This window comes from Sarcophilus harrisii, chromosome 4, assembly GCF_902635505.1.
Source record: "Sarcophilus harrisii chromosome 4, mSarHar1.11, whole genome shotgun sequence".
Classification (NCBI taxonomy): domain Eukaryota; kingdom Metazoa; phylum Chordata; class Mammalia; order Dasyuromorphia; family Dasyuridae; genus Sarcophilus; species Sarcophilus harrisii.
In genome coordinates this window covers 325,519,148-325,541,566 of record NC_045429.1, presented here as the reverse complement: position 1 = coordinate 325,541,566, position 22,419 = coordinate 325,519,148, and the positions used below count along the sequence as shown (strand labels likewise).

General features: G+C 31.6%; 1 protein-coding gene across 1 annotated transcript in view; it reads left to right on the top strand.

The window, feature by feature from the left end:
• Nucleotides 1-22,067, top strand: part of LOC116423620 (EF-hand calcium-binding domain-containing protein 13-like) — a 43,693-nt gene extending 21,626 nt beyond the window's left edge. Inside the window, exons 7-10 of the mRNA XM_031968647.1 lie at nucleotides 13,481-13,518; nucleotides 14,721-14,861; nucleotides 20,267-20,338; nucleotides 22,054-22,067. Coding sequence (XP_031824507.1) covers nucleotides 13,481-13,518; nucleotides 14,721-14,861; nucleotides 20,267-20,338; nucleotides 22,054-22,067 — 265 coding nt within the window. The remainder of the gene's footprint in view (nucleotides 1-13,480; nucleotides 13,519-14,720; nucleotides 14,862-20,266; nucleotides 20,339-22,053) is intronic.
• Nucleotides 22,068-22,419: the final 352 nt, after the last annotated feature.

Genomic DNA, 22,419 nt, shown 5'->3' with positions numbered 1-22,419 from the left:
AAATTAAAGGATTTTAAAATTTGTTGGTTCATTTTAATTTTATAGAAAATGATTTTAAATTTTCTTATTTAAAAGAAAGAAAATGGTTGGAATTCCGTTAGTGTTAAAATACTTTGCTCAGACAACAAAATATATTTAATTTTCATTCTTTTAAGAAATTTTTGGTTTAACCCTTTACTATAAATATAATTTTATATTTTAAAGATTGAATTTTTCCAGTAGGGAATTAGAGTCATTTTTTTAATGTTTTAAAATCCTTTAAAAACACAAATGGCAACCATTTTCCACTAAATAAAATTTTTATAATTAAGTTTTCAGTCAATTAAATTTAGATTTGGTTAAAAATGTTATTTTCTTAATTTAATATTTTTTGATATTTGGAAATTTTCTATTATATTTCTTAAAAAAGATAAAATTTATAATTATAACCCCCTTCTGATTTTACCCTCAATCAACTGATTTTTGTCATGTGTTTTTATTTTAAGCCCTTCGTAAAAATGTGTATTCATTGATTATATGAACCAAGAATTTGAAAACGGGTCTTTATGCAAGTAAGGTTAAAAATTTTTGAGCTTTTATAGGGAATATTTTGAATTTTTAAAAATTTTGGAATTAAACTTTTTAAATTTTTTTAAAAATTAATTTTATCATAAAATAATTTACTGGTTTTAAAACATTGTGAAAAAAATTTTGGCAAATAGCCTTTTACTAGGTTTGGGGAGAAGTTGTTATATAAAATTTCAAAGAGCCCCTTTTATTCTTTTGGGGACAATTTCAAATATCATGGAATTTAAATAATTCTGAAGTGGTTTAAAACAAATATTTTTCTTTTTTAAAAACAGTCTAGGGAAAATGAAGGGTTAAAGAAGTCCAGGGAAAACGGGTTTTATAAAGTGAGGGGAAAAGATTTAAAAAATTTGAGGGTTTGGGAATTTTATTAAACCGAAAGGGATTTTAAAATAAATTAATTAACTAAATATTATTATTTTAATCAAAAAATTTTTGTTAAAAAAGAGCCTTGATTAGCAGAATTTTAATCTACCCGGAACATAAATAGTTTGAGGGATGAAAACCCCCTTGAATTTTGTCTTTATTTCATTTCCTTGCTTTGAAAAAAAAAATTTTGTTAAATTTTTTTAAATTAAAAAATCAAAAATTATCCCGTTTCCTATTTCCTTTTATTACTGACAGGACAATAATTGAACAATTTATTGTTTAAAATAATCAAAAATTTTAATTAGCTTTCAAAAAGGAAACAAAAAAGTGAGAAAAATTTTCTTTTAAATTTTGTTATCAGTTCTTTCTTTTGATGATAGTTTTTTACATACTTAAATTTCATGGTTTTTTATTAATCTACTAAGCCAAGTTGATATCAATTTTTGTTTGTGTAAAATACTGATTTTATTACTTTTCCAAAGCAATGGATCTTTTCCATTTTTTTAATCAGTCTCCCCATTACTTTTTTTATAGATTATTAATCCATTAAAATTTAAGCCACATTTGATCTTCCTCAAATTTTTTCTTTTTTAAATAAGATTGTTTAAATATTTTTATCATAAACTTCTTTTTTTTTTGATTTCATTATCAGGCATAAAAATTATTCTTAAAATTTTATACCTTTTAGGCATTTCCCAAATTGTTTCGAAGGTTTTATAAAACCCAAAATTTTTTTTCCTTTTTTTATCCTTCCAGATTTGTATTTCTGGTAAATGTAATACTTTTAATTTTTAAATTTCTTAAGAATAAAGTATTTAGAAATTTTTCTATTTTTTAAAATCTTTCATTTTTCTTCTGAAAATTTGAAGCCATTCGTTTTAACTATTTTTTATTTTTAGAATTCATTATTTTAAAAAGATACTTTCAACCCGAAAAAAAAATTCCCCAACATTTTTAATATTTAATTTATGGTTAGATTAATTAATTTTCAAAATGATTTTTGGCACAGGTTTGAATAAAAAAAGAATTTCATTAATAAAAATTACTTTTTTCTAATCCTAATCAATTTGCCAATCTTCTAATCTTAATCATTTAATTTTTTTCAAGAAATGATTAGTGGGTTTTTTTTTTTTTTTTTTTTAGATTTTAATTATGAAAAAGTCTGTGCACACTGAGAGTTTTCAATAATTTTTAGTTACAAGTCTTTCTAAAAGTCTTTCTATTTTCTGAGGTTAATTGCTTTTAAATTGTTACGTTCTTAGCATTGTTTTTTTTTTCTTGTTTTAATTCAGCTGATCCTATTGCATTTCAAACCCATAATGTAATAGGGGATTATCTGAATTAAAACAAGAAACAAATTAATTCTTTTTAAAAAGATTTATTTTTAAAGGGTTTATGAACTGTTGGGAGAAAAACAAAAAGGGAAAAACCGGGCAGAGAAAAAAAAGGCAGAAAAAGAAAGTGAAATAAAGGGATTTTAATTCAGTCTCTATAATTTTTTTCTGGTGGAACTATTGGGATTGTTTTGCATCACTGAATCACTGAGAAAGACCAAGTCTGCTCGGTTGCTCATTGCACAATCCTGCTGTTTCTATGTACAATGTTTTCATGGGTCTTCTTGATTTGTTCAGCATCAGTTTGTGTAAATCTTTGCAGGTTTTTCTCAGATCAGCTTGTTCACTTTTTGTGAACAAAAATTCCATTATCTTCATAACCAAACTTATTCAGCCATTCCCAATCGATGGGCATCTACTATTTTCCAATTTTCTACACAAAAAGAGCTGCTACAAACATTTTTGATGTGTGGGTCCTTTTTATTTTTTAGATTTTGAACAGACCTAGGGCACTGGGTAAAAAGAACAGTTTGATAGTCCTTGGGATAGTTCCAGATTGGTTCCATTTGGTTGGATCATTTTTACAATGCCACCAACAATGCTTGTGTCCCATTTTCCCATATCCCCCAAATTTATCATTTCTTTTCCTGTCTCTTGGCCAGTTGGAAGAGGGGTCCCCAGAGTTGTTTTAATTTGTATTTCTATAATCAATAGGGATTTGAAACATTTTTCATATGAATATAGGTGGGTTTAATTTTGTCATTTAAAAGTTGTTCATATCCTTTGACCATTAAAAAACTAAGACCTTTATTAGAAACACTGGCTGTAAAGATTTTTTCCCTAGCTTTGTACTTTCCTTTTAATCTTGTTTCTGTTACTTTTGTTTTATGCAAAAACTTTTAAATTTAATTTAATCAAAGTTGCCCATTTTGCCTTTTAAAATGTTGTCTAGTTCTTTTGTGAATCCCATCTCCAAAGATATCTGATAGGTAAACTATTCTTTGCTCTCCTAATTGGCATATCATATACCTATTTCAATCTTATTTTTTGGTTTTAGGGGGCAAATTATCAAAGTTTCTGAACTATTATTTTCCAGTTTTCCCAGCAATTTTTGTGAAATAGTAAGTTCCATTTGTTTAGCTCTGACTTTACTTGTGTGAAAAGTTTTTTGTAATTGTGTTCATATACTTCATGGGTTTTTCATGGCAGGGAAAATTTTATTTTGTCTACAATTATTTTAAATCGAATTTCTCCTTCTATCTCTTGATGATGGACTTTTTCACTAATATATAGAAATGCTGATGATTTGTATAGGCTTATTTTACAATCCTGCAATTTTTCTGAAGCTGTGAATTGTTTCAAGTAGGTTTTTGGATGATTTTCTGGACTTCTAAGATATCATCATAATATATGCAGGGATATTTTATCTCCTATTGCCTATTCTAATTTTTTTTCTTATTCAGTAAACTTAAAATGTTGAATAAAAGGTCAATATCCTTGTTTTCCCGATTGAAAATAAAGTTTTCTTACAGAAGCTTGTTGTTGGTCTTAGATAGATGCTGCTTATTTATTTTAAAGACTGTTCCCTTCTTTAAATGTTTTTTAGGTTTTTTTTTTTTTTTTAGTATTTTTGATAGTAATAGATGCTATATTTTGATAGAAGCTTTTTCTACCCAAGGTTATTATATGATTTCGATTGGTTTTGTTATTGTTGATTATGGTAATGTTTTCCCATTAAACTGGCCCCAAAGCCTGATATAAACTTATAGGTCATAGTATATTATCCTGTGGTAATTTTTTAATCTCTTTGTTAATATTTTATTTAAAATTTTTACATCAATATTCATTAGGGATATTGGCCTCTAAAAGAAGGAATTTGGCAGGACTCCTTCTCTAACTATTTTTCCAAATAGTTTTATGGTGTTGGAATTAATTGTTCTTTAAATGTTTGAGAATTCACTTGTGAATCCATCTGGCCCTGGGAGATTTTTTCTTGGTTCATTAATGGTTTTTTGTTTTCTTTTCAAAGATGGGAATAGGTTTTTTTTCTTTCTAAATCCAAATTATATTTTGAATGTTCATTCAGTTCAATTAAAATTGTTGATTTGCCCATAAGTTCAAAATAACTCCTAATTATTACTTTAATTTCTTTTTTCATTGGGTAAATTCACCTTTTACGCTTTTGGCTGGTGATTTGGTTTTTTTTCCTTTAATAAATTAATCAAAGGTTTATCTATTTTTGTTGTTTTTTCAAAAACCAATTCAGTTTTATTTATTAGTTCAATAGTTTTCTTTGCCACTTTTATTAATCTCCCTTTGGTTTAAATTTCTAATTTGGTATGTAATTGGGAGTTTTCAATTTGTTCTTTTTCTAGGTTTTTTTTATTGCATGTTCAATTCATTGATCTCCTCTTTCTCTATTTTATTCGTGTAGCTACTTAGAAATATAAAATTTCCCCTAGGAACTGCTTTGGCTGCATCCCATAGGTTTTGATATGTTTTCTCCTTATTTTATTCTCTTGGATTATTGAATTATGGATTATGGATTGTTTCTGTGAGTTGTTTTACCCACTTACTTTTTAGAATTAGATTACTTAATTTCCAATTGATTTTGTCTATCTTTTGTTGTCCTTTATGAAATATAATTTTATTGTATTGTTTCGACAAGGAATTTTATATTTCTGCCTTTTTTGTACTAACTGTGAAGTTTTTATAGTAATATATTGGTCATTTTGTGTAGATGTATTCGGGAGGATGCATTCCTTTCTGTCTCTATTCAATATTCATGAGTGCTTTTGCTCTTTTGTAGGTTGGTCTTTAGGTTTCTGCTGAGCACATTTTTTAAACTTTTATCTTTTCCCCCCTTTCATTCCCTCCACTTCCTGGAAGCAGGCTATAGTTAAGGTGGCTTGAATGCAAGTGTACACACACACACACACACACACACAGCAATAGAGCAAGAGAGGGAGGAGAGAGAAAAGAAAAGAGAGAAAGGGAGAAAGATATACACACACATAAAATAAACAATTTAATCTTTGGCACCAGTTGGAGTTAAAAAGTTGATTGATCCATTCCACCAGCTGAATTTTCTTCCTGTTACAGAGCAAGGCAAAATAGAACCCTCTGAATTTATGAGCGTCTTATCGAAAGTGCTGTCCATTCCTGAACCTTCTGGTAAGTTTTTTTTTTTAAGATTTCCAAACAGAAAGAAATGAAGGTGGCTAGCTCTACCAGATCTAAAACTATATTATAAAGCAGTGGTCATGAAAACCATTTTGTTACTGGCTACGTAATAGAGACATTGATCAGTGGAATAAGTTAGAATCACAGAACAAAATAGTCAATGACTATAGTAATTTGGTATCTGACAAATCTGACCAAAATCCGTTGGGAAAATTGGAAACTAGTATGGCAGAAAGTAGGCATAGACCCACACTTAACACCATATACCAGATAAGGTTGAAATGAGTTCTTGATCTAGATATAAAGAATATTACAAACAGATTAGAAATGGATAGTTTCTTCCAGATTTGGGGGAGGGAATTTGTGCCCAAAGAACTAGAGATCATAATTGATCCCAAAATTGATAATTTTGATTATATAAATTCAAAAAGTTTTTGTACAAATAAAACAAATGCAGACAGGATTAGAAGGGAAGCCATAAACTGGGAAAACTTTTTTACATCCAAAGATCTGATAAAGGCTTCATTTCTAAAATATAGAAATTGACTAAATTTATAATAGTTCGCCATTCCCAATTGATAAATGGTCAAGGATATGAATAAAATTTTCAGATGAAGAATTGAAAACCATTTGTAGTCGCATAAAAGGCTCCAAATCATTTAACAGAAAATGCAAATCAAGACAACTCTGAGATACCACTATACACCTGTCAGATTGGCTAAGATGACAGGAAAAGATAACATTGAATGTTGGAGGGGATGTGGGAAAACAGAGACACTTATACATTGTTGGTGGAACTGTGAACGGATCCAATCATTCTCGAAAGCAGTTTGGAACTAAGTTGAAAAAGTTATCAAAGTGTGCACAACCTTTGATCCAGCAATGTCTCTACTGGGCCTACATCCCAAGGAGATCTTAAAGGAAGGAAAGGGACCCATATGGGCAAAAATGTTTATGATAGCCCCTTTAGTGACAAGAAACTGGAAATTGGTGGTCCCATCAATTGGAGCATGGCTGAAAAATTATGGTATATGAATGTTAGAAACTATTATTCTGTAAGGAGCAGGATAATTTCAGAAAGGTTAAGAGACCTAATGAACTGATGCTAAGGAAATAGAGCCAGGGATCATTATAAAACAACAACAAATATATGACGATCAATTTGATGGACAACTCTTCAAAAGGAGAATTCAAACCAGTTCCACTTGTAAGGGATGGAAGGCCATCTACACCCAGAAAGAGAACCATAAAGTTGGGGGAAACAAATAGATTCTCATTTCTGTTGTGATTTGTTATTTTTTTTTTCAGTTTTTCCTTCCTTATCTGATTTTTTGTGCAGCAAGATAACTGTATAAATATTGTAATATATTGTTTAACATTATTTCAACGTATTTAACATATATTCGACTACCTGCCAACTAGGGAAAGGAGTGGGGGGAAAGACGGGAAAATTTGGAACAAAAGGTTTTGCAAGGATCAGTGTTGGAAAAATTACCCATTTATGTGCTTTATAAATAAATAAATAAAAAATACTATACTCTCTCTTTCCAAGGGAATTTGATGGTTTTTAAATTTTGATTTGGGGAACAGAATAATGATTTCCTTCGTATAGGGAACTGCCAGTGAGAAAATGCTCTCTACCAGTGTAGAACCACATCTGCTCTCCAATTTGATACCCAAAGCAGCCGATGTATCAGAGAAGAGCTTGAAACTGCTTCCAGTGGCTCTGATTTATAACCCCCTATCATTCTCTCCCAAGCAAAAGTAAGTAGAAAATAAAGACATTTCTCCACAATGTTTGGGGAAAAAAGAAAAGACTTGGAGGAAAAAACATTTGAAAACAGGACACAACACTGAAGCAAATTTATATGGTGGTTTCAATGATGAAAGGCAAGAATATAAAAACTCAATTTAAGCCCAATGCTTCTCTTTAACAGAATCCCAACTCCAAGCACTGGACTTTGTAAGATCGATGAGATAATATAATTCACTTTGAATTTGTATAGCATCTAGGTATTTTTTCTGAAATTCACTATTATGGAAACATAAATTGTGCTATTGTACTAACAATATAGCAAAATATTCACTCTCTCCCTCTCAATTTGGAAAGTCTCTATTTTTTCTAATTAGTAATCAGATTACCTGATGTTATATTTTCCAGCTAATTATTTTCTTTCAATTAATTGGATTTATTTGATTATTTTTCATCGATAAAAGTCTCTCTGTCCCTGTTTTTTGGGTCCAGCCTTAGTCTGAGAAAGGGTCTTAATCCCTATTTCTTGGATAATTGGTATGCATTGCTTAATTGCTACATGCTAAGAAGCTCAAAACTTTTCTTCCTCAGTCAGTTCATCTTTTGCTTGCCACAATAGCAACTTATTCTAGAACAGAATTCTACCTGAACCCCATCAAAACAGAAAAGAATAAGATAAACAATTGTCTTTTAAAAAATTGTATATATCACTCCAGTTTGTAAAAAATGGTAAGTAAGAAATAATCTTGTGACCAGAATCATTCATGAAAAATCCACTATCTTTTGTAACTTAATGGATAACAAATGCACACAATAAAATATTTCTGAGAATTAAAAAATTATTTTGCAAGAATTAGAACATTATGTCATAGACAAAATGGTTGCCAATTTATGTTGATACAAAATTAAAAATATTTTAAAATATGATTCTTACCAAACCCTCAAAATTTAACACGGGATGAAAAGCCAAAATGTAGAAACATAGTGGAAGAAATTAAAATCATATAGAATAAAGAATTACATTATGATGAGACTTAATCAAATGAAATAATATACATAAGACCCTTTGAATACTCTCTCAGGGTCCTCAAACTTTTTAAATAGGGGGCCAGTTCACTGTCCCTCAGAGTGTTGGAAGGCCAGTATAGTAAAACAAAAACTTTGTTTTGGGCCTTAAACAAAGAAACTTATAGCCCTGGATATGGTTAATAGCCCTTTATTAAGATACAACTTAACCAAGTTTCATGATTCTTAATACTTTAACCTGCCATTCCTTCTTCCTGTGTGAATAAATTCTAGTTTTCTTTCATGCCAGTAATATTTAAATCAGTCTTTTTTTTTGTAATACTAATTTTTTCAGGTTCAGGATAAACAATGCATTTTAGCCTTTTTCAGAGCAAGAAGCTTCCTGTGGAAGATGGAATTTTTAAATATGAAATTTATCAAATGGCTAATGGATATGTCTTTGTCATTGAAATTGGGTCAGGATCAAGAATCTTAATTTATAACGTTTGTTACCAGTCATCTGGGCGAATGAGCTTTCTCTTTGATCTTCTGTTTTCTTCCTTGTTCATGAGGATAGCAATACCTTGAAAGCTCTAACCCAAGAAATAGTAGATGAACAGAAAGATGATTATTTGCCTAGCTCAGATTCTATTACAATGAATCATGAGGAAACATCCAATGTATTTGACTCTTTTAGGAATGCTTGATCATCCATTGTTACCTTAGTCAAACTTTGTTTGAAATGGAAGATCAAAGGCAAAACTCATGGGACCATAATTAAGATCAAAGGTATTAGCAAAACCCATCTTTCCAGACTTTCTAACATTCTTCTTTTTTTGGGAGGGGTGAGGCAATTGGAGTTAAGTGACTTGCCTAGGGTCACACAATTAATAAATGTTAATGTTGATTGAATTTTCCAGGTCCCCTGACTTCAGGGCTAGTATTTATCCATATTTAATTTTTATTTCTCCCCATTTAACTTCCCCCGTTTCTATTAACTTATACACTGTATGTGGGAGAACTACCAATTGTTCAAGACACCATTCTCGATTGAACAACAGTGCCCATACAAAGGAAGTTTTAGCTCTCTTGTCTCCTGGCCTCCTAGATCTGTTCTTGCCCATTGTTGCTTTCCCTTGTTGATTTACTCCTTAACTAGCCGAAGTTGCATTTATATTTAATTGTTTATTCCCTATACAGAATCCTTACTTTTACCAAAAGGTTCAATGGTTAAAATTTTACCACAGACTTAATTGTGGGCTATATTGTTTGCTTGCCTTTCTGACCACTACAAAACTGTGTTATTTTTGGATTCATTTATATATGAATCTGCCTCATTTTTCTTCAGTTCAATACAAAACATTACCAGGTAAACTTTAATACACACTGACTTTAGCCACTCACTCCCCTTCTGTACTTCTTGTTCAAAGCTCCCAGGCACTCCCTTGCAACAATTATATGACATTCAGCAGGTCCCTGACCATTTTCCTGATATCCCAAATATTCCTGTGTTACCCCTTAAAGTGGTTCCATTAAGATAGAAGATGAAAATAATACTTCCCTCAGAAGAGGTATCCCAATTCGTTTCCTTTTTCCTTAGAAACTTCAATATCCTGAATCTTTCATAAGAATTTTTAAGCTATCCCCTGATGTCCATGGGAGGGTAGGTTGATTTTTTGGGAGATTCTTATCGGTGATCCCGTTCCTTAATACCGGATGCGAATCTAACTTTTTTTATGCTGTGGCCCCCGATCTAAAAGTGGTTTTAAAGTATGGTCTAAGAACCTGGGACTTGAAACCCTTTTAGGGCTAAATTCAAAATAGTTTTTATTTCCAACTGGTTGTCTATAAAAGAATCCAGATAAACAAAAACCTTGGAGAGATCCTCAATAATTTTTAATAGGATAAAGATAGGAAAAAAAGTTTGAGAACCACTCTAAAGAGTGCATAATTCCTGCTCTTGTATAGTAGCCTACTGGTACTCTCTTTCTGGTCTGCTAGGTCAGGTTTTGGATTTATTTTTAGGTTTCCCATTACTAGAGTTCATGTTGGCTTATAAGACCATTTATTTAGAAAACTGGATGATTTTAAGTCTTGCCAGCTGGAATTTTTTTCCTTGCCTCCACCAGTCTTTTGGTACAGATGTAAGTGGAATAGAAGAACTTCTATTTTTTCCTCTGGATTTCTTTATCATTGGCCTTTTTTGGAGTCTTTTTTAGTTATTTTTAGGATTTTGTGGAAAAGGGGTTTCATGACTTTTCTCATTGTTACTTTTGATAAAAATCATTATTAATTACCCGGTATTTTCTTTTCCTTTATTTTATTTTAATATGGAATTTAGGTTTTGCATACTATCCTCTGCATTGGTTCAAGTTTTGTTATTAACAATTTATTACCATAGTAATTTACCTGTTTGAACAATAAAAAATTTAAAAAAATTATCTTGTATACTTTTGCATCTAATTATCAAAATATTTTGTTTGTTCTTTCTCCATGTAGCCTTGAAAAGAGTGTTGATGTTCCAACATTTAAAGATGGAAAGATTGGTTCCAGACCTGAAGGAGTGCCTGACTAATTTGAAATCAATTTACCAAAGGAAACCATGGATGAAATATTCATCTTTTCCCTGATGGTGAGCCTTAGAGTAGGGTTTTTGTATTGTTTATTCAGGAAGTATTAGAATAATAATTCTTCATAAGGTTTGCTTTGGAGGTTGATGGTTTGTAATTTCCAATTGAGTACCCCAAATAACTAATCCTCATATAACCATAAGGATGTACAAACCCTGGGGATAAAGTGTCAAGAATGAAAAACCCTTTATTTCAAAAATTTCTATTCTAATGAAGAAACAACAATACATGTTAAGTCCATATAACAATAATGAAGGGAATAAATACAAATATGTACAAAATAGTTTTAAGAAGGAGGTAGTAGCTATTAATGGGTATCAGAAAAGATTTCAAATAAAAAATCAGGAAAGATTCCATACAGAAGATGTTCTATAAACTGTGTTTTAAATAAAGAAAGAGACTCTTGTGAACCTTAGGGCATAACCACAATTAGAGGGAATGTTAAGGGTGATGATCCAGCAAAGGAAATTTGTCCAATAAAATGTTATACAAGTAGAAGAAGAAGAGAATTAATAAAGCTAGCGAGTAATGGGATTAAGAATGATAAATTAGGTTGCTTGAGGGGTGTATCATCATCATCATTATCACATGTGCTAAAGTCTCATCAGAGAAGGGCAAGAGAGAGGAGGTTAAGCAGACTGTGATCCAAATGTCATGCTTGAGGAACGAGGAGAATTATAGACAAAAGATGCCATTATGGATACTCTTCTTGGTTTCTGTGGGAGGATTTGAAAGGATTAAGGGGAATGAAAGCATAGGGGTAATAGAGGGTCAGAAAAAGGAAGAGTGGCAGTGGTTGATGACCAAGACAGCTATATGTTTGTTTGATAACAGTGGAGAGAAAGAAAAGTCTTTTTGGAGATTGGATATTCAAAGAACTTTCAAAGTTATCAAAAGATAAAAGGCCATTTTGATTATTATATGGATAGTATTATAAGAAAGGAAAATAACCAATGATTAAGGGGACTTGGAAAGAACCTAAAGACCCTGAGAACTTATCATGTTTCCTTACTACTGCCTATTGAAGACAAGGGTGCAGAAGCGAAAAATTAATTTAAAGTGAACAGTTAAGAAAATGGACTGAGAGGGGATTTAGACACGAGCTATTGCTTAAGATATAAAAATGACAAATTCCTGTTTACAAACAATATAACTAACAAAGTTTAGTAACAGGATATGTTCTGGGTGTCTTTCAAATGAAATAAAAAACCTTTCAACCAAAAAAATTATGGAGAGGGAGAAAACTGGCTATTTCTCTATGTAAAACAATATTTTAAAATACATACATATATATGTAAATTTTACATAATAACAAACTAGATGCAAGAGAAAGAACAATAAAGAAACTAAAATTGAGAGAGTCAAAAGTTCACAGTAGATAAAATCTAAGAACGGAACCAAACTCATGGTCTTCAATATATTGGTAAGAAATAAAAGCAGTAAAAGTCCTAACTCAAGAAAACAAATTCAACCTTTATATCATTGAGACTTGATGAGATGAAACCAATGACTGACCGGATCATGGTTCTTGATGAATGTATTTTATTAAAAAAAAACAGGATAGATAAAAAAATGAGGGTAGCATTGTACATTAAGAGTATATCATCGTGAGGAAATACATAAACCAGAGTAGGGAAGCATTGTGGAGAGTATTTGTCAATGGAGACAGGAACAAGTGGTTATGTCCTTGGGATATATTACATACCACTTGGATAAAAAGAGGTGAAAGATGAAGAGTTTGGGAAATGGATCACAAGGCTGGCCCATAGACATGATGATAATAGTAATGATGGAGAAATTCTTATATTCATGTATCTGCTGAAGCTCTCTGCCAAGAGCAGAGCAGTAAATGACTTCATTATTGTCTTGATAAGGTCTGACATGTACCCTAGAGGGTAGGAAAGCAGACTTCAAAAGAGTCAGAGAGAAGGTAAATAGGATCTTATGGACTATAATGCAACTAGAAAAATCAGCAAATGGATGCTTATCCATGGTAGAAGGAATTAGTTGTGTTGGCCAAAGGACAAACAGAAACGGACAAAGTTGCAAGGAGACAAGTTTATTCTTGATGTCAGCGATATAGATATACAGACAAACAGTTAAAATTGTCCCAAAGAAATGAATGGGCTCCTTGGAGAGTTTCGAAGATGATTTTTTCTTAAAGGTCTTCTAGGGAAGGTGGGATGATCATTTGATAATAAGTATCCTGTATATCAGGTTACTAAAAGGACACCCTAAATAAGGCCAAGAAATTGAATTAATTTCCCATGATTAATTTTTTTAATCACTCTAGCTAATTTTTTCTTACCTCAAGAAATTAAATTCACTTCCCCCAAACAGTGCCTGAGCTTTCAGAGTTGTTACAAAAAGTTACTGAAGGGCACCTGTAAGGAAGACATAATTTTATCTGAGAAAACAAGCACAATAAAAAGCCAAGAGTATAGCCTCTCTTTCTTCAGTTCTAAATTTAATAGAAGTAATTGAAGTCTTTTCTTGTTTGAAAAATAAACCTCATATCAAATTGGAAAAGGCAGACCAGAAACGTAAAAAAAAATTTTAAAAAAATGGGCCTGTGCTTGAATATCAATATTCAATTTTGTACCACAGAAAATGGGAATATACAGTTAAAAGATTTACAGTGATTTAAAAGAGATTCCAAAATTTGCTGATTCCATAGGTAAGTGAAGACCAGTTTGAAGAAACTTACGGGGATAACCCACCATATCACTGTAATATCCCAATTTTGTAATTTTCCAGATTTTTTGGCTGGGCATCAAAGAAGTTTTGAAAAGGCAACATTTCATGATCCCATATTGTTATAATTTGGACCAGGATAAGACATTTCATTCAGTTACAGCATCAGTAAAATTGACATAGGAATAAAAGTTTGATTTGTTTAGGAATAGCAAATCATCTATTTAACTTAAGTCACAGGAGAATAGATCACCTGAACCAGGATCTTGGAATCACAACTGGACTCCAAAGTGGGACAAATAATTTTTACATTATACTTCCTAAGTGCTATCTCTAAAGACTTTCCTAAAATGGAGTGAAGAGTACTTGAACAGAGTTTGTGTTGAGAAAACTGTATATTTTTCTGGCTTTTATTGAATTATATTTTTTGGGGTAAAGTAATATAACTGTTTTTTGGGTAAATGATTTATTAGGACTATACATATTTTAATGCCTGTGGGGAAAACCCAACATTGGGAAATTGGATGAAATTATGAAAACTTTTTGTTCTAAATTAAAATATGTCCCTGGAAATCAGATCCTGAACCAGTTGTTCATCTGTAGAAGGAGGGTTGAAATAAATTACTTTTTGGCCCATTCGTTAAAAAAAAATTGTTGATTCATTTTTCTAATAATTTGAACCTCAAATACAGATTTTGGAAACCTTGGTCTTCAAAAAAAAGACCAAGGTTCAGTTTCGTGTGTTAAAAACTTTGCTCTCAGTACTAAGAGGCAAAATATATTTGCATTATTCATCTACTTCTTAATGAACATTTGAAGCTATTATTACCCTTATACTATAATATAATTTTATATTTTCTAAAGATATGATACATTTTACCATAGTAAAAATTCAGAGTGCTATTTTTTTACATGTTTTAAAGATCATATGTGAAACTACAAATGCACACCACATTTTCCCATCTAGTCTTGATTATAGATTAGAAGTTTTCAGTCAGATATAAATCAGATTTCAGGTTATTGAAGTATGTCTATCTGTACCTCTTAATTCAATATTTTTTAGATATTTGTGACATTTCTATTATATATCTTAAACAATAGATAATTTAATTTATATATGTATCAGACCCCATTTCTGCCACTGTTACCTACTACAATCAACTGATTTTTGTCATGTGTTTTCAGCTTTGCAACTAGCCTCTTCTGGCCTAGAAAATGTCCAAGATGATATCATTGATTATGATGAACTCAAGAATGCATTGAATGAACAGGGTCTTTATGCAGCAAGTGAAGCGCTTACACAAATGTTACCTGAGCTTGCCATAGGTGAATACTTGCAATGTTTTGGTGAATTTTGGGAATTCAAGATGCTTTCTGAAGGATTTTTAAAATTGAATTATTATCATAAAAATAATTTACTGGATTTTAAAATCATTCAGTGCAACAAATTTTTTGTAGACAAAGTCAGCCATTGTACTAGGTACGGGGAGGAAAGTGATGGTTATATAAAATCTTCAAAGAGCTCCTATTCTGTTGAGTGGGCACAATGTCAATATAGTCATGGAGGGATGGTGGTAAGATAACTCTCTGGAAGTGGTTTGGGGAAAACAAGAAGTATTATTTCCTTTATTTAAAACTATGCATAGGGAGAATGGAAAGGGCTGTAAGAGATTTAGTGTCCTTAGGGAAGAACTAGGTTTCTACTAAAGTGAGTGGGAAAGAATATTCAAAAAAATTTGAGGTTCTAGTGGAATTTATTCATAACAGAACAGGGATCCTAAAAATACAATATAATTAACTGTACATATTGATTCATTATTAATCATGAAACCATATTTATCATGTTAATATATTAAGCATGCCTCTGATTAGCAGTACATTTTCCCACATCTAGCCTTTTCAATGGAACATAAATCAGGTTTGCAGGCCACTGAAACATTCCCCTCCCTTGCCATCTGTCTGTCTTTATTTCTGTCTCTTTCTTTTTGAAAAAAAATATTGATTAGTTATTTTTTAACATTAAAAAACTCAAATCTCCATCCGCTTCCTCCCTATTTCCTTTTCCCCATCTACTGAGCAGACAGGCAAGTAATGTGATATCAATTATATGTGTAAAATAATACAAAAATTTCCATATTAGCTTAACAAAAGCAAGAAACACAAAAGTGAGAAAAGTACATTTCAATTTGTACTTATTGTTCATCAGTTCTTTCTTTGGAGGGGGATAGCTTTTTTCATCATGAGTCCTTAGGAATTATCATGGATTTTTGTATTAATCTGAGCTAAGTCTTTCACAGTTGATCATCACTGCAATATTGTTGTTCCTGTGTAAAATGATCTGATTCTGCTTACTTCACTTTTCCTTAGTTCATATGGATCTTCCCATGTTTTTCTGAAATCAGTCTCCTCATCACTTCTTTTATAGCATAATATTAATCCATTACAATCATGTGCCACATTTAGGCATCTTCCCTCAATTTCCAATTCTTTGTTATCCCGAAGAGTTGTTATAAATATTTTTATACATAAACATTCTTTTTCTTTTTTTGATTTCATTGGGATACAGGCATAAAAATGGTATTGCTGGGTCAAGGGAATGCATGGTTTTATAGCCTTTTAGGCATAGTTCCAAATTGCTCTCCAGAATGATTAAATCAGTTCACAACTCTACCGGAAATTTAGTTTACCTATGTTTCTCTCATCCTTTCCAGCATTTGTCATTTCTGGTAAATGTGAAGTACTATTTCAGCATTTTTTTAATCTATTTTCTTTAATGAATAGTGATTTAGAGCATTTTTCATATTATTAACAGATAACTTTGATTTCTTCTTCTGAAAATTCTGAAGCCATTCTGTTTATCAACATATTAATTTATTTGTTAGAATTCATTATTCCTTCAAAAAAGATGACTTTCAGACCAACTAGAAGTAAAAAAAAATTCCCCAAAACATTTTTGGGTCAGATATTTCACATTTTATGAAGTTGCCCAGACTTAATTGAACTTCTTCTAACAATGATTTTGGCACAGGTTTGAATAAAAAAAGAATTTCATCAATAAAAATTACTTTTTTCTAATCCTAATCAATTTGCCAATCTTCTAATCTTAATCACTTTGCCAATGACAGCTATTTTTCTTTACAGAAATGATTAGTGGGTTTTTTTTTTTTTACTGTTTTTCTTAGATTTTCCAATTATGAAAAGTCTGTGCTACATTGTAGAGTTTTCAATAATTTTTAGTTACCAAGTCTTTCTAAAAGTCTTTGCTATTTTCTGAGGCTTAATTAAGCTGTTTTGCAGCAATTGTTAGTCAGTTCTTAGCATTGTTTTTTTTTTCTTGTTTTAATTCAGCTGATCCTATTGCATTTCAAACCCATAATGTAATAGGGGATTATCTGAATTAAAACAAGAAACAAAATTGGCATTCTTTTTTTAAAAAAAGATTTATTTTTTGATACATATTGGTTTATGAATCATGTTGGGAGAGAAAAATCAGAGCAAAAGGGAAAAACCGGGCAGAGAAAAAAAAGGCAGAAAAAGAAAGTGAACATAACATGTGTTGATTTACATTCAGTCTCTATAATTCTTTTTTCTGGATGCAGAATCTATTGGGATTGTTTTGCATCACTGAATCACTGAGAAAGACCAAGTCTGCTCGGTTGCTCATTGCACAATCCTGCTGTTTCTATGTACAATGTTTTCATGGGTCTTCTTGTTTTGTTCAGTATCAGTTTGTGTAAATCTTTGCAGGTTTTTCTCAGATCAGCTTGTTCATCATTTTTGTAGAACAATAATATTCCATTATCTTCATATACCACAACTTATTCAGTCTTTCCCCAATTGATGGGCATCTACTCATTTTCCAATTCTTTGCTACCACAAAAAGAGCTGCTACAAACATTTTTGCATGTGTGGGTCCTTTTTACTTCTTTATGATTTCCTTTGGGATACAGACCCAGTAGTGGCACTGCTGGGTCAAAGTGTATGAACAGTTTGATAGTCCTTTGGGCATAGTTCCAGATTGCTCTCCATATTGGTTGGATCATTTTACAATGCCACCAACAATGCATTAGTGTCCCAGTTTTCCCATATCCCCTCCAACATTTATCATTATCTTTTCCTGTCATCTTGGCCAGTCTGGAAGAGGAGGTGGCACCCCAGAGTTGTTTTAATTTGTATTTCTCTAATCAATAGGGATTTAAAACATTTTTCATATGACTATAGGTGGTTTTAATTTTGTCATTTAAAAGTTGTTCATATCCTTTGACCATTAAAAAACTGAGACCTTTATCAGAAACACTGGCTGTAAAATTTTTTTCCCCAGCTTTGTACTTTCCTTTTAATCTTGTTTCTGTTACTTTTGTTTTGTGCAAAAACTTTTAAATTTAATTTAATCAAAGTTGCCCATTTTGCCTTTTAAAATGTTCTCTAGTTCTTTTGTGATAAATTCCTCCCATCTCCAAAGATATCTGATAGGTAAACTATTCTTTGCTCTCCTAATTGGCATATCATATACCTATTTCAATCTTATTTTGGTATGGGTTGTTAGGCTGCAAATCTATCCAAAGTTTCTGACATATTATTTTCCAGTTTTCCCAGCAATTTTTGTGAAATAGTAAGTTCCATTTGTTTAGCTCTGACTTTACTTGTGTGAAAAGTTTTTTGTAATTGTGTTCATATACTTCATGGGTTTTTAATGTCAGGGAAAATTTTATTTTGTCTACAGTTATTTTAAATCGAATTTCTCTTTCTTTCTCTTGATGATGAACTATGTCAGTAATATATAGAAATGCTGATGATTTGTATAGGCTTATTTTATAATCCTGCAATTTTTCTGAAGCTGTGAATTGTTTCAAGTAGGTTTTTGGATGATTTTCTAGGATTCTCTAAGTATATCATCATAATATATGCAGAGTGATAGTTTTATCTCCTCATTGCCTATTCTAATTTTTTTTCTTATTGCTAAAGTCAACATTTCTAATAAAATGTTGAATAATAGTGGTGACAATGGGCATCCTTGTTTTGCCCCTGATTGAATACGTAAAGCTTTTCATTACAGTTAATGCTTGCTGTTGGTCTTAGATAGATGCTGCTTATTTATTTTAAAGAAGGTTCCCTTCTTTAAATGTTTTTTAGGTTTTTTTTTTTTTTTAGTATTTTTGATAGGAATAGATGCTATATTTTGATAAAAGCTTTTTCTGCACGAGATTATTATATGATTTCAATTGGTTTTGTTATTGTTGATTATGGTAATAGTTTTCCTGTCATTAAACTGGCCCTGTATGCCTGATATAAATCCTATATGGTCATAGTATATTATCCTGCTGGTAATTTTTGTAATCTCTTTGTTAATATTTTATTTAAAATTTTTACATCAATATTCATTAGGGAGATTGGCCTCTAAAAGAAGGAATTTGGCAGGACTCCTTCTCTAACTATTTTTCCAAATAGTTTATATGGTGTTGGAATTAATTGTTCTTTAAATGTTTGGTAGAATTCACTTGTGAATCCATCTGGCCCTGGAGATTTTTTCTTAGAAAGTTCATTAATGGCTTGTTTGTTTTCTTTTTCAAAGATGGGACTAGTTAAGTAAATTTTTTTCTTCTTCTATTAATCTGGGCAATTTATATTTTTGTAGATGTTCATTCAGTTCAATTAAATTGTTGGATTTGCTTCCATATAGTTGGGCAAAATAACTCCCAATTATTACTTTAATTTCTTTTTCATTGGTGGTAAATTCACCTTTTTCGCTTTTGATGCTGGTGATTTGGTTTTTTCTTTCCTTTTCCCAATCAAATTAATCAAAGGTTTATCTATTTTTGTTGTTTTTTCATAAAACCAATTCTTAGTTTTATTTATTAGTTCAATAGTTTTCTTGGTTTCACTTTTATTAATCTCTCCTTTGAGTTTCAGAATTTCTAATTTGGTATGTAATTGGGAGTTTTCAATTTGTTCTTTTTCTAGGTTTTTTTTATTGCATGTTCAATTCATTGATCTCCTCTTTCTCTATTTTATTCGTGTAGCTACTTAGAAATATAAAATTTCCCCTAGGAACTGCTTTGGCTGCATCCCATAGGTTTTGATATGTTTTCTCCTTATTTTATTCTCTTGGATTATTGGATTATGGATTATGGATTGTTTCTGTGAGTTGTTTTACCCACTTACTTTTTAGAATTAGATTACTTAATTTCCAATTGGTTTTTTGTCTATCTTTGCTTGTCCCTTTATGAAATATAATTTTTATTGCATTGTTGTCTGACAAGGAAGCATTTACTATTTCTGCCTTTTTGTATCTAACTGTGAAGTTTTTATGCAGTAATATATATGGTCACTTTTTGTGTAGATGCCATATGCTGTGGAGAAAAAGATGCATTCCTTTCTGTCTCTATTCAATATTCATGAGTGCTTTTGCTCTCTTGTAGGTTGTTCTTTTGTTTCTGCTGAGCACATTTTTTAAACTTTTATCTTTTCCCCCCTTTCATTCCCTCCACTTCCTGGAAGCAGGCTATAGTTAAGGTGGCTTGAATGCAAGCATACACACACACACACACACACACACACAGCAATAGAGAGCAAGAGAGAGAGAGACAAAGAGAAAGAGAGGAAAGAGGAGAGAAGAGATACACACACACATACACACATAAACACAATTTGATCTTTGTGCTATCCAGTTAGGTAGTTAACAAATGTTTGATTGATTCATTCCAACAGCTGAATTTTTCTTCCTGTTACAGAGCAAGGCAAAATAGAACCCTCTGAATTTATGGGCGTCTTATCGAAAGTGCTGTCCATTCCTGAACCTTCTGGTAAGTTTTTTTTTTTTAAGATTTCTATACAGAAAGAAATGAAGGTGGCTAGCTGTACCAGATCTAAAACTATATTATAAAGCAGTGGTCATGAAAACCATTTGTTACTGGCTAAGAAATAGAGACGTTGATCAGTGGAATAAGTTAGAATCACAGAACAAAATAGTCAATGACTATAGCAATTTGGTATCTGACAAATCTGACAAAAACCGCTGGGAAAATTGGAAACTAGTATGGCAGAAAGTAGGCATAGACCCACACTTAACACCATATACCAGATAAGGTTGAAATGAGTTCGTGATCTAGATATAAAGAATATTACAAACAGATTAGAACATAGGATAGTTTACTTCTCAGATTTGTGGAGGAGGAGGGAATTTGTGCCCAAAGAACTAGAGATCATAATTGATCCCAAAATTGATAATTTTGATTATATAAAGTTAAAAAGTTTTTGTACAAATAAAACAAATGCAGACAGGATTAGAAGGGAAGCCATAAACTGGGAAAACATTTTTACATCCAAAGATCTGATAAAGGCTTCATTTCTAAAATATATAGAGAATTGACTCAAATTTATAATAGTTCAAGCCATTCTCCAATTGATAAATGGTCAAAGGATATGAATAGACAATTTTCAGATGAAGTAATTGAAACTATTTGTAGTCGCATGAAAAGGTGCTCCAAATCACTATTAATCAGAAAAATGCAAATCAAGACAACTCTGAGATACCACTATACACCTGTCAGATTGGCTAAGATGACAGGAAAAGATAATGAGGAATGTTGGAGGGGATGTGGGAAAAGAGAGACACTGATACATTGTTGGTGGAACTGTGAACGGATCCAATCATTCTGGAAAGCAGTTTGGAACTAAGTTCAAAAAGTTATCAAACTGTGCACAACCTTTGATCCAGCAATGTCTCTACTGGGCCTATATCCCAAAGAGATCTTAAAGGAGGGAAAGGGACCCATATGTGCAAAAATGTTTATGATAGCCCTCTTTGTAGTGACAAGAAACTGGAAACTGAGTGGATGCCCATCAATTGGAGCATGGCTGAATAAATTATGGTATATGAATGTTATGAAATACTATTATTCTGTAAGAAACGACCAGCAGGATGATTTCAGACAGGTTAGAGAGACCTACATGAACTGATGCTAAGTGAAATGAGCATACCAGGAGATCATTATAAACAGCAACAACAAGACTATATGACGATCAATTCTGATGGACATGACTCTCTTCAACAATGAGAGGATTCAAACCAGTTCCACTTGTTCAGTGATGGAGAGAGCCATCTACACCCAGAAAGAGAACCATGGGAACAGTGTGTGGAACACAACATAGCATTCTCATTCTCTCTGTTGTGATTTGCTTGCATTTTGTTTTCTTTTTCAGTTTTTCTTTTCCTTCCTTATCTGATTTTTCTTGTGCAGCAAGATAACTGTATAAATATGTGTACATATATTGGATTTAACATGTATTTCAACATATTTAACATATATTGGACTACCTGCCAACTAGGGAAAGGAGTGGGGGGAAGGAGGGGAAAATTTGGAACAAAAGGTTTTGCAAGGGTCAGTGTTGGAAAAATTACCCATTCATGTGCTTTGTAAATAAAAAAATAAAAATTTCTATACTCTCTCTTTCCAAGGGAACTTGATGGTTTTTAAATTTTGATTTGAGGAACAGAATAATGATTTCCTTCGAATAGGGAACTCCCAGTGAGAAAATGCTCTCTACCAGTGTAGAACCACATCTGCTCTGCAATTTGATAGATCCCTGAGGCACAGCAGCCAGTATGTATCAGAGAAGAGTCTTGAAATCTCGTCTTCCTGATACTGGCTCTGATTTTATAACCACTATATCATTCTCTCCCTAAGCTTAAAAGGAAGTAGAAAATAAATGACTATTTGGCTCCACATGTTTAGGATGCAAACAAGAAAGACTTGTGAGGAAAACATTTAAAAGATTTCACTGTGGTTAAAAGAGATTCCAAAATTTGCTGATTCTATAGGTAAGTGAAGACTCAGTTTGAAGAAATCTTATTGACTAGATAACTTTCCACCATATCATTGTA